Source organism: Carassius carassius, chromosome 24, assembly GCF_963082965.1.
Source record: "Carassius carassius chromosome 24, fCarCar2.1, whole genome shotgun sequence".
Lineage (NCBI taxonomy): Eukaryota > Metazoa > Chordata > Actinopteri > Cypriniformes > Cyprinidae > Carassius > Carassius carassius.
The window spans coordinates 26,395,791-26,409,451 of NC_081778.1; the positions used below are offsets into that span (position 1 = coordinate 26,395,791).

At 35.4% G+C, this 13,661-nt stretch overlaps 1 protein-coding gene across 3 annotated transcripts in view; it reads left to right on the top strand.

The window, feature by feature from the left end:
- Window positions 1-13,661, top strand: part of LOC132103305 (serine/threonine-protein kinase Nek11-like) — a 47,871-nt gene that overhangs the window by 22,674 nt on the left and 11,536 nt on the right. For 2 of the 3 annotated variants that reach the window (XM_059508301.1, XM_059508300.1), the window contains exons 6-12: window positions 294-443; window positions 679-757; window positions 2,649-2,734; window positions 4,176-4,295; window positions 5,366-5,459; window positions 5,620-5,749; window positions 10,842-10,981. In XM_059508301.1, coding sequence (XP_059364284.1) covers window positions 294-443; window positions 679-757; window positions 2,649-2,734; window positions 4,176-4,295; window positions 5,366-5,459; window positions 5,620-5,749; window positions 10,842-10,981 — 799 coding nt within the window. Of the gene's footprint in view, window positions 1-293; window positions 444-678; window positions 758-2,648; window positions 2,735-4,175; window positions 4,296-5,365; window positions 5,460-5,619; window positions 5,750-10,552; window positions 10,654-10,841; window positions 10,982-13,661 lie in introns of all 3 variants that reach the window. The other variant, XM_059508302.1, reaches the window with a different exon arrangement.

Consider the following 13,661-nt stretch of genomic DNA (forward strand, 5'->3'; position numbering starts at 1 on the left):
AGTTTAGTCCAAAAGGCTTCAACACAGTTGCCTGGACTTTCTAGTATGCCTAGTAAGACAATAATTAGCTGGTTTAGGTGTGTTTGTTTAGGGTTGGAGCTAAACTCTGCAGGACACCGGCCCTCAAGGACCGAGTTTGGAAGCCCCTGGCCTTTTTATGTTGCACAGAAGAAAGTCAGTCATGTTCAGTCAGCTTTGAAATGACATGAAGGTAAGTACAGGATGACAGAATTTTCATTTTTGGATGGACTGTCCCTTTAAATATTTCTTTTTTATTTGTTCCATGGGTGCAGGTCTTTAGGCTGTATCCTCTATGAGATGTGCTGTTTGACGCATGCTTTTGAAGGGCAGAACTTCTTGGCTGTGGTGACGCTGATTGTGGAGGGACCTACTCCATCCCTGCCAGAAACATACTCACGGCAGCTCAACTCTCTAATGCAAAGGTACCTGCTTCAGGCACAAATTGGTCCCATGTCAACCCACACCGCTAGGCTATATCTGTCCGACTACTCTCTGTGGATGAGTAGAAAGACACAAATCTATTGCTTCTTTGATTCAGCTGTTTTCCAAAGCAGATTATGCAAAATCTGAGCAGGTTTAGAAGCATTCAGCTAAAACTATCAGCATTTCATGAGGTCTTAAACATAATTCTCTCTCTCTCTGTCCCTGTGGTGCCAGTATGTTAGAAAAGGATTCTTCACGCAGGATCTCGGCAGCAGATGCGCTGAGGAGCAGGTTCATTGAGGAGAGCTTGCAGGTGAGGAGATGCTGTTAATCAGATCAGCTGGACGGGAGGGAGTATCTGCTTCAAAGTTCAGAGTATCTGCTTCAAAGGTTAATGGGAAGGACCATAATGCACCTGAAAGACTTTGATTGTCGGCCAAGCTCAATAGGTTTCTAAAAGTCAGTTATGCATACTCATCACATCATCGATTCGCCATTGCATTTGACTCACCCTCGCGTAACCTTTTCAGGTTGTACTTTTGAAATGTCAGTGATTGACATTGTTGCTGCTTGGTGATTGTATTGATTGTGGCTTGTCGTTGTTGGCCTTGTTCCCCGGCATATATGAATTTTTATGTATCTTTCAAACAATAGATCAATCTGTAAATGTATAAAAGTTCAGAACATTTGAAATGTTCAGAAATGTTCCTTTACCCTTTTTGGACAAGACTACTTTTTTCTGAGAAGCTTGCATAAATTTTCCCAATTTTCTCAATCAACCTCTGTTATATACATATACTGTATGTATATATATACAGTATATATGTATATGTATATGTGTTTTTTTATAGTTAATATTTTATTTTACTATTAAAATTATAACCTTACCTTCAGGCCAAAAGTGACTTCCCATAATCCTGTGGCTGTTGATGTCATGTCATGTTATGTTAGAGGCACTTTAATTGGGTTTAATTTTGAGTTAGAAATGCGTTATAGAGACATCTTAGTTATAGATAATATAGAGACAGTAAATTTTAGAGAATGTGGACAGGATGTAGAACAAATTATTAATAAGTGTGCATGATTTACTTAAAAGAAAAGCACAAATTATTATTTTGTGTGCACAGTTTACTTAAAACGAGAGAACAAATTATTATATTTAGTGCACAATTTCAAATTAGGAAACTGATTAGTAAACAGTGTGCACGATTTATATTATTTTTCACAGTGCTTTTAATTTATTTTTGCCTTTGTCAATTAGTGTAACTAAATCGAAACTTATTGTTGCGCTACCTGATGTGAATTCATTATGAATCTAGGCCTTTTTCTAACTTTCTGTGTACAGTATACAAGATGCAGACATCTAGATCACATGACATCCCCTAATGCCCACATCCAGCCAATATGTCTTTTAATAACTGCAAACCACAGATGTAGAAATCTACAGTAATCTAATGACTGCTTAACTTTTTAGAGCTACTGTGCATATCATTAGTATTCTCGATTACATAAAGAATTATGAAACACTCCCACTGCAAAAAATATAATTGCACTTAAGGCATCTTCATCATGATGTAAACTTGTAATGGCCCTGTGTATTGATTTTGATCTGTATATATAGCCCTTGTTTAATGCATCTCAGTTACAATATTTGCAGTTATAGGACCCTTTCATCACTCGCAGTCACATTGTCTTGTTTAAATCAGGGTGCTTGGTAATACACTTCTGCCTTTGGAAGCTAGTGATCCCCTGACCCACATCTGAAAGCTGCTGGTGGAATGTGTCTTCCACTGGCTATTACACCATCAACATCTCAGAAACATGTAATCAGAGAAGGAAAGGGCATCTAAATGACATCTCTGAACACAATACTCACTGATGGCTTTTCCCTCCTCTGTTGTTGTGTACGGTTTCAAGTCTTTCTTCTGCCTGCGTAATTTGCACTTTACAAATGTCTCGTATTGTTCTTTAAATGTGCTTGTGCCAGATTCTTCTTCCCTGAGGTTAACATCAGCCTTTCTCTCCGCTCTCCTTTTGCTCTGATTCTGAGTCTGTGCAACAGTTTATACTGATTGAAAAGTAGCTTCGTTGCAGCAGTTTTGCTTTTTGTTTTCGAAGCTCCTGGCAAAACACTGCCTTATAAGAGTCCAGAGAGAATGGCATTAACCGATTTTTAATCTCTTTTGTTATTTTTCTCAATGTAGAGGATGAAAGACAAGTTTTTTAGCCTGACGCTGCGAGACAAGTCGATGCGGGGAGAGAGAGATGCGTCGCAGATCCTGAGAGCACTGTAAGTGAATCCACAGTTATGTGAGAGAGATATTTTGCAGGCAGTCTCACTTCTCTGTTCCTGCACTGATGCTGTCAGCTGAGAAATGCATGACGAATATCTACACAAGGGATTTCTGGGAACAGGACTGTTTTGTGTTGTTGTTTTTATTTTGTAATTTTCACATTGTAATTGGAGGGGATCTGAAAATATGTATGTAGCTCTATTGCTGCGTACCCAGTGTATGGAACATGTTAATCAGGCAGCAGTCTGTGAGCAGCAGACTTTCATTAATTCAGTCATCGCTTTCCATGCTAATTAAAAACTTTGTCACCAGAGCATGTGCCAATCATAATTAACTATGACCTAGTGAAAATCTATGCAGTGTTAAAATCAGCAGCGCATAACGAGATCTGTCAAGCGCAGTTCATTGATTCTTGAGTATTGGGACATAACCGGTTGCAAAGCTGAAAAAGTTTTTGTACGCTACCATTTAAAAGTAAATTCTTTTATTCAGCTAGGAATAAAAATGGACAGTAAAAGATTTATAATGTTAAAAAAACATTTCTATTTTTAAATAAATGTTGATCTTTTGAAGTTTAGATTCATAAAAAAAAAAAAAAACGAAATATTATAAATACAAAAATATTAAGCAGCACAACACTGAATCAGCATGTTATAATGATTTCCATCACAGGAATAAATTACATTTTAATATATATATTGAATTATATTTAATTTGTACTACATTTGTATTAATATTATAAACAAATCTAAGTACTGTACAATGTACTTTTGCTACAATTATAAAATAATCAAATAAAATGCTACAATACATTTGTGTTAGGAACATTCAAGTGATCATTTGATTCATTTTAAAGTGTTAACGTTGCTATATTAAAAACAAATGGCAGGTAAAGTTGTGGGACAAATATAGTTTTACGATATGCATCAAAAATGACTCTCTTTTGTTATTTTGTACCTTTCAATTTTCTTTTTTGTCTGACTTCACCATGAGGCAAAAAGCTATTTGCAAGAATTGTTATTTAGCCTTGACTTGTTATTTTGAGCCTTTGGTCATTAGCTCATTCAAACACCATTCTAGTATGCATGGTGTCCAAAGACCTAATTATATACTTTTCCTTTTTTGTATTCTACTTTTTTTTTATTAAATCCTAACTTCAAATAAAAGGCCCTATTTCTTTTGAGATTTTCATGAATAAAAATACTCTTCTAGTAAAAATAAAAATGGACACATATTCTCTTATCTTTTCTCATTCCTTTTCCACACTTTTTAATAATAGTAAACTAAGATATATGTTGACTAATAAACCCCAATGGAAAATTCATGAGCATCAACAACTTTAGCACATCAGCTCTGATCACACAGTTCAAACAATGTCTGTAAAGCAAAGGAGTAGTCATTAGTCATTCCAGTAAATGTAGTCCTTGAACCCCACAGGCAGAAGAAGTTACATTTGCAGACACTGCGGGAGAGATCAGAGGTGCAGAAAATGAGCCCGAGAGAACGCATGCGGCTCCGGAAACTCCAAGCTGCAGATGAGAAAGCAAGAAAGCTGAAGTGAGTGACGTTCATTGCGCTGACCGTGTCACACTGAATGTTAATCAGATGTGACTAGCAGTTCATATTCCATAAAGTTAGCATGAGTGTCAGGGCCTTTCTCTTTTCATTGTGAAATGATTTTTGGCAGTGTGTCTCACATCAGCTCTGATTCTTTGTGTAATATGTGATGCACTGATATAATAGGAACAGTCAATGTCAGCTCATATTTGACGCTCCAAAACAAATGGATATATTATGCACATTATTACACTTTTTTTTTTCTTTGCTTTATTACACTTTTCAGAAAATTCTGTCATTTATTGTTACCCTGTTTTTTTTTTCAAACCTGTATGTCATCCATTCTTCTACGGAACAGATAGTAAGATACTCACAAGATGTAGATGTACAGTTTGTTTCCTCATCTAAGCAGATTTGTAGAAATTTAGCCTTACTGTACATCACTTGTGCACTAATGGACCCCGCAGTGAATGGGTGCAGTCAGAATGAAAGTCCAAACAGCTGGTAAAAACATCACAATAATCCATAAGTAATTCACACGACTCCAGTCCATCAATGAATGTTCAGTGACAAGCTGCATGTTTTGTAATTAACATCCGTCATTAAGATGTTTTTCCTTGAATCCTCTATCCATAATATTGCTTTCTCCAGTGAAAAGATCAATGCACAAATCAAGCACAGTTTAAAAACGAAAGCAGTCCAACACAGTTCTAAACACATACAACAGGGGATGGAAAAAGCAATATTATGGATTATGGGCTGGTATTTTCTCCTGAAGTGACTGTTTAAAGTTAAACAACCTCTTAGTGATGGATTTGTTTCTTACAAACACGCTGCTTTTTACTTTGGAACACATTTTTTTGATTGCTTGGAGTCATTTGGATTGTTTATGGATTATTGTAATTTTTTTATTAGCTGCTTGAACTTCCATTCTGACGGCACCCATTCACTCCAGAGGATACACTGATGAGCAAGTGATGTAATGCTACATTTCTTCAGATTCATTTAGATGAAGAAACAAACTGTTTGTGTAAAGTCTTAACCTAAGTACAGGTTTTGTCTTACTACAGGCAAATTGTAGAAGAAAAGTACCAAGAAAACCACCTGCGCATGCAAGAGTACAAGTCCAGAAATTTTCAGAAAGTCAGTGTGGACGTTTTAACGGTATGTTGATAGGATTCCTCTCAGACATTATGCATAATTAATAGATTTATTATCACAGCTGCAATTTCTTTCCTTTTTTCAGCTTTTTGTAATGATAGAAATATGAGAAACTAAGATATATTTTTGGTACAGCATTTGTGTTTTTACGTTTTTTCAAAAGGTGAGAACGGAAGGAGCAGTTAACCAGACTCAACCGATTCAGAGTGAGACTTCAAACATAAGCTCCGAACTGTCAGATAACATTTCTCAAAACTCTGATAAGATGTGCAAGTCTGTCTCAAAAGACCATGGTGAGTGGTGTTTTTAACTGAAGGTCAGATGGGATAAATTGTAGGTCTGGGTTGACAAAATCCATAACCCAGGATTAAAAGCATCGCTTAACTCAGAATTATTAGAGTTAAACATTGCATTTGCAAGGGTTAAAAGTAGCCTTGGCCTATTAAGACCATAACCCAGTGTTAAGTGTGGCATGCAAAGCCCTACAGTTGGAAAAGAAAGATTTTTAAGTTTAATTAAACTTTCCGAAAGTAGATTAATTAAATAATTTTTGAAACCTTGCTCCCCTGGTACATTTCTCTTGCTTTTTAAAGTCACAAAGCACATGCCTGATGAAATTCTACCCATCTCTTCCGAATCAAAAAGTTTTAACTTTCCGTCAGATATGACTTTCTTTTTCTCTACATCTTCATTAAAATTCATTGTGTGCTTGGCACTCCAGTGCCTCTTTCTCCATGGTTTAACAAACAACATATCCCAGTACAGAGCGAGGTGCCATGAGTATTACAGTGCACAAAGAACTCAGTGATAGAAAAAAAAACAATGTTCCATTTTAATTTGAAACTCATATGATTCCTAGAAGTTTTAATGATGTTCCACCAAACAGATTTATCAGAGCAGAAGTTGCCTGCCTTAATGAACGAATGATAAGGAAAGTAATTTATTTGCATCCCTTATTGAAGGTAGGACCTCAGATCCATGTGAATGCTTTCTGCAAGTACGATGCTATTTCTAGATTTATTCAGATTCCAGATTTATCCAGACCAGAAACAATCTACTGTAGTGTGTACACATGAATAAGGTTAAGTATGAGCTCCACTGTCTACAGATGTGCATGTGGTTCAGCAACTGGTGCCAACTATAAAATTGGGGTCTTATGGAATGATTGAATCAGGTTACTTAATCCATAAATAACCAGTTGTCATTTTACTTGCAATTCCAGTAAAAAAAAAAAAAAAAAAAGCATTGTAGTAAGTTAATTCATGCTTGTGTCTAAAAAGTTCTTGAATGACGTCATGTTGCCTTGGAAATCTGTTTCTGTAGGTGTGTTTTTATACACAAATCCCTGCCTGCTGAGTCATTAGCAGATGGGCAGTACAGCAGATGCTTTAGGTTTCAGACATAGACCTTGACACAAGTTGGTTAAATGTCAATGCAAAAATGACTCAGGAAAGTTATGTTAGTTTTGAGAACAGTTTCTCTACAGCATCATTATTTTGCAGATGGTTGATAAATTATTATTAAATGCAGTGACATTCAGACATTAAATGTGTCCAAATTTTGAGGCCACTGTAAATGATTATGCATGAATATCAGACAATAGATTTGTATTTATGTAATGTTTATGCACATTTGTTTAGGGTGACCTGTCATTTTCTGGTGCTCATTTGCATCATTGCTAAATCGTACAATTGGCTTAAGTTAATATTTGTGTGGAGGCTGATAACCAGATTTTTGACATGTCTGTAATTTTGCATTGGCTGTGAATATGTGCAGAGTCTGATCTGGCGTATTGCTTGTCTTCAGTGATTCATTCTTTTTCCAGCGTCATTATATGCATCAAGGGAAAGATAAATTATGGCCAAAACGCCTCCTTAATCTGGTTTTGGTATCATGATGATAAATCTCAGAGACGTGTTTTCAGGAAGTCCTGATAGGTTATCTATTAGTTCCCATCTCTAATCACTTTAGATTCCTCTGTAAATGAGATTTTTTAAACGAGTGCAGAGCCACAGCTGTGCTCTTAGACGACTCGGGGAGAATCCACACGGTGTGATTTATCGATAGAGGACGCCAGGGGTGCAATCACTGTGAATCTGAAATATTACTGTATTGTAAGTGGGAATATGTGGGAAAGAAAAGCGTGCAGCAAAGCTCATGTGTAAGTATGTGGATCTGTATTATTAAAAATTAAAGAAGTGATGCATTGCTGCTGGGTTTGGAGTTAATGGAGTCAGATCTCTTGTCCTTAATGTAGCTAATGTCTTTATTATTTAGCTTCCATAAAACAAAAAAAGAAATAATTTAAGTTATCTCGAAAGCAAGGAAAACTCAGCGAATGAAAAATGATTAAATAATTAATGCTAAAAGAATAATCATGTGCATGTTTTGGATAGTTTAGTTAAACTTAGTCGCCCACCAGGAACACTGAGCAGGTTAACCCTGCTACATCATTAATGTGACCCTGGACCACAAAACCAGTCTTAAGTCGCTGGGATATATTTGTAGCAATAGGCAAAAATACAATGTATGGGGCAAATTATAGATTTTTCTTTTATGACAAAAATCATTAATAATCAGGATATTAAGTAAAGATCATGTTCCATGAAGATATTTGTTAAATTTCCTAATGTAAATTTATAAAAACAGAATTTTTAATTAGTAATTTGCATTGCTAAGTACTTCATTTGGACAACTTTAAAGGCAATTTTCTCAATATTTAGATTTTTGTACCCTCAAATTATTTTTTTTAAATAGGTGTATCTCAGCCAAATATTGTCCTATCCTAACAAACCATACACCAATGGAGGGCTTATTTATTCAGCTTTCAGATGTTGCATACAGTACATCTCTGTTTTGAAAAATTTACACTTAGGACTGGTTTTGTGGTCCAGGGTCAAAAAAAGAGGTAAATGCGCTTCTGGGATGAAATATGTATTCAGACATTATTATTTTACTGCTCTTGTCATTTTGAAAGTTCATAGTTTCATATTAGCATGTTGTTCAGTGACCCAGGCGGCCCTTTCTGGTTATCTTCTTGAGATCTGGAAGTAAATAAACATACGGTGTGATACAGCTCATGTCTGCAGTTAAACTATAATGACTACACCAGGGACTTCTACGCTTTGGAAAGATGCCGTTCAAATAAATAAACTCTGACAGTAAGAACATCATGTGCAAACCATATCAGCGTAATTGTCTCCAGCCTGTAACTGGCTCTCTTTAATTTGTATGTGCACATCACTACTGTTAGTATTATTAAATAGTACTGTAATAACAATATAATAGAGTACTGCATCAAATGAAACAATGGTTTAATAAAGCAATAAGCCACAAGAGGCCTTGAATTACTGTGTATTTATTCGCCATATATCTGTCTGTATGGATGGCTGCATAAATATAATACCGTTTATAAACTTCTTTGTCATTGCATGTTTAGGTAAATGTGTGGCCTTTTTAAAATGCAAGATTGTAATTCATCTGGTAAAGGTTGGCATCAGACACAAAATGTATAAAGGTCATTTGCTGGGGTGCTATTAGGGAACCTTGACCCCAGGGTTGAGTTTCTTAGGAAGTGCTTTCAGGATTTGACTTCGAGAGCATAGAGCGAATGGCAGGAAAACAGCTAATGATTGTTTAATTGTTGTTAAATATCTCAGTGTGTCATTGTCATCGCTAATTGGAATCAATAAAGTTAGGAATCGGAGGGTTCTATGAAAAATGCAGACTGTCATTTGTAGGGCTTTTCATTTATCTCCATTAAAATCTAATTTTAACTGGTTCTAAAGTAAAATAAGGATTTAACCTTGATTCAGTCTTGGATGACACACAGTCCTCTACTTTACAATAAACTGAGATTTGAGGTTTTGCCATAATATGTAGTGCCAAATGTTTTTCAAAAGATTTTACTAAACCGTAAACGCTGCTACACAAAACCTGACATGTGTTTGTTCGAAACCCTTTCTACATAAACTACCAAAGCTTTATTTGATCAAAAATACAGTAAAAATAGCAATGTTGTGAAATATTATTACAATTTAAAATAATATTTTAGTGTATTTTAAAATAGCATATTCTTGTGATGGCCAAGCAGAATTTTCAGCATCATTACTCTAGCCATCAGTATCACATGATCCTTCAGAAATCATTGTATTATGCCAATTTGGAACCATTATTATCAGTGATCAGTGTTGAAAACAGTTGTGCTGCCTAATATTTTTGTGGAAACTGTGATGCCTTTTTTCTTTAAATAGGAATTTCAGAAGAATAGCATTTATTTGAAATGGATATATTTAATAACAATGTAGAAGTCAATGCATCTTTGCTGAATAAAAATATAAAAAACAACTTTTAAATGATGTATGTAAAGAAATAAAAAGGTCTTCCACCCTTGGCAAAGTACAGCCTAAAGTTTCTTAAAAATGCGCACAAACATTCAGAGGCCAGACTTTTGGTGATGAGGTTTTTGTATAAAACAGGCATAAGCAGAGTCAATGAAGCAGGGCTGAGGTCTGAACAAATGATCATTTGAAATGACTGAGCTGAATCACACAAGCTTCCTGCACAGTGATGCAGTAGAATGCACTTTGTGCTCTTTGTCATGTCTAATCTTCTTTGCTGGATAAAACAGAGCTGTATGTTAAATGTGTTCTCAGAGATTTCTTCTTTAATTCTAAATTGTAGGATGCACTTTCTTTGGGATGCAACAGTTTATTAGTTTAGACAGGACTGAAACATAGAGCATGGTGTGGTAGGACATTAGCCTTAAAGGTTATTAACTCACAAAAAAAAAAAAAAGCTATATATATATATATAATATAGATAGATAGATAGATAGATAAGGCTAACTGAACCATGCTTACAAGCCAAACCATGACCTCTTGGAAAAATAAATGGCTTCTGTCCTTTTTGCACTTTGATGAGAATTTTATCACTGGTTGTTGGTCTTGTAAGTCAGCTGTTCATTGAATGCAGGTGTAAATGTCCATAGATCTTAGATGAAGAGCTCTACAAAAGAAAATGAAACTGTTGAGATCCGTCAGAGTGAAGTACAGTCTAACACTCCCTCCATCTCTCCTGCCATCTTTGTGTGTCAGATTGTGGAGGTCCAGTCGCTGGCAGCTGTCTTAATAGAATGAGAGGCATGAAACTGTGTAATCATCTTGGTCGCAGGCCCAGGAACTTGTGTATGATAGAGGTTGTCGGTATTCATTTGTTCACATGTGCTTGGTGTAGAGGTATTTTCTGTGTCAGAGATGGAACTGGCAAAGATCCCAGTGCCATTAATCAGAACATTTTATGTTTAAATAATAAAGGTCTATCATATCAAAACATTGCTCAACAATTCAGAGTATCAATATTTATTTTTTTTTTTTCACGTCTCAGCAATCCCAGAGGATCCTCAGGCGGCAGAGGCATTTTACTCCGTGGATGAATTTGAGTCATGCTCGGAGGAAGATTCAGATGGAGAGGAAGACTCAGAGGATAATCTCCCCACAGACCCTTCCTGTCAGACATGTGGACAGGTGAGGAGAGATCTGCTGCCCGAGAGAAGCTCTCGTCAATCAGCTTGTGTGACTGTGTGATAGATTTAACTCTGTGCTGCCTCAATCTTGTACACACCTGTCAACAAAACAAAAAAATGCAATATATACAGGTGTATCTCAATAAATTAGAATGTTAATCTCAATAAAGAAGAAACTTTCATTTATTTCAGTTATTCAACTCAAATTGTGAAACTCGTGTATTAAATAAATTCAATGCACACAGACTGAAGTAGTTTTGAAGTAGTAGAAGTAACAGTCTTTTTTTTAAAAATTGTGATGATTTTGGCTCACATTTAACAAAAACCCATTTTAAATAGCATTTTGATAATTGTTTTCATATTTGATATTGTTGTCGTAATTATTATTACCTTTAATTATGCATTCAGCTTTTATGACCACACATTAATTTAAAGACTTTATATACAGTATGTACTTTTAAACAAAAGTACCTACGTTTAATTTGTTGCATTGCAACCATTTCAGTTGAACTAGGGTATGCAATATATTTTTTTAAATGGAGAAAAACAATTAAATGGTGACCAATTACTTACACTTCCCTTTATACATTCATACAGTATACATCTGAAAATTAAAACGGCATCCACTAGCCATATTGCTAATGCCATATCTCCTTCTGTGCTCAAGGACATTATTGGTTTGATATTCCTCAAATATTCTCTTTTCCCTTCTAGTATCTTTTTGATTTATTCACACTAAACTCAATGACCCCTCAAGTCTTAATAAGCCCTCATTGACAGGTTCATCTGTTTATGAAGCATATAATAAGATGAATTCAGTCTTATCTTACATGTACTCAAATCTACAGGAAATCGTTAATGTACAGGTAATATGTCTGCGGTATTAAAGTCTGCATTATGCAAATGCATTTTGCCCATAGAGGGTTTCTCAGCCAAGCTCAAACTCATTATTGCAGAAACTTGGTAGTGCTTGAGTTTAACAGCTCAACAGCCAACACATACGTTCATATCAGGTGGTAAAGAGCCAGGGGCTCATTTGGACTCCCAAGAGATCACATACTATGCACCTCAGCAGACTCTTAAAGCGGAAATCCAATACCAGGCATCTGCACGATTCGATCAGGCCAGCTGAGATTAAATCTATTTGTCACCATTGAAAAAAAAAACTCAGAACCATGATGATATAAGTATGAAACCAAAAGAGAGAGTGGAAGAGAGAGTGGAATAGACTTCTGCCCCAGTGGATATTTGGTAATTAGCTGGCTCACAGTAAGAGTGGAGTGGCGATGTTTGTGCTGCCAGTCGTGACCGGCTGAGATTCCCCAGAACTGAGGATAGAAGAATTGCATTTTGTAAATAGCAGAATAATACACAGCCAGACCTTTATTTCCTTCTTTTATGATTTCAGTGCTTTGCACCAACGGCTTCATACCCTTGAACTGCCCAAAGGCTGACCTTCTTACACAATGTACTTGTGTCTTATTCACAATAAAATAGGTCCTGCTTTCTGCAAACCAACTGACGTTTGAATATGGTTTTCCCGTTGACAATATTGTGCTTCATCATCTGTTGGCACTTTAATTTTTGCTTCTTTTCAAATGCATTTTTATATTTTTATTGTTTTATCCATGTCCCAGATCCAGACATTTAATATAAATATATGAAATCCAGCATAAAAAAAATCTATTGCATTTTTAAAACTATAATAATCTAAACATAGTGAAATATTTATAAATTTATACATTTTATAAACATTTCCATATTTTATTTTTTAAAATGCTTTATTAACTTTTACATTTTACATACAAAAAAGTATTGTATAAAATTTGGGCAATTACAATTGTGTATAATATTCAATCTAACTGTAAAATATATAATAATAATTATACTTTTATTTACTTTTATGAATTTTATGAATGATAATTTCATGATGAAATATGATGTTTTGCAACAATAAAAAATAAATAATCTGGTGTGATGAATGTTTATGTTAAAAAAGAGGTCATCTTGAGTGAGATAATCATAAATGAGATGTAGGGGAAATTATGTTTTGGTGGAAAAGTTAAAGGGTTCACCCAAAAATGAAAATTATGTCATTAATAACTAACCAAACCAGTAAGACCTCCATTTATCTTCGGAACACAGTTTAATATATATTTGAGATTTAGTCCGAGAGCTCTCAGTCCCTCCATTGAAACCGTGTGTACGGTATACTGTCCATGTCCAGAAAGGTAAGAAAAACATCATCAAAGTAGTCCATGTGACATCAGAGGGGTCAGTTAGAGTATTTTGAAAATAGCAAAAACTACGACTTTATTCAGCATTGTCTTCTCTTCCGTGTCTGTTGTGAGAGAGTTTAAAACAAAGCAGTTTGTGATCTACGGTTCGCGAACGAATCATTCGATGTAACCGGATCTTTTTGAACCAGTTCACCAAATCGAACTGAATCGTTTTAAACCGTTCGCGTATCCAATACGCATTAATCCACAAATTACAAAACCTGTTAACTTTTTTAATGTGGCTAATACTCCCTCTGAGTTCAAACAAACCAATATCCCGGAGTAATTCATGTACTCAAACAGTACACTGACTGAACTGCTGTGAAGAGAGAACTGAAGATGAACCGAGCCGAGCAAGATAATGATACGTTCATGAGTCAAGAACCGGTTGCATTGGTTTTC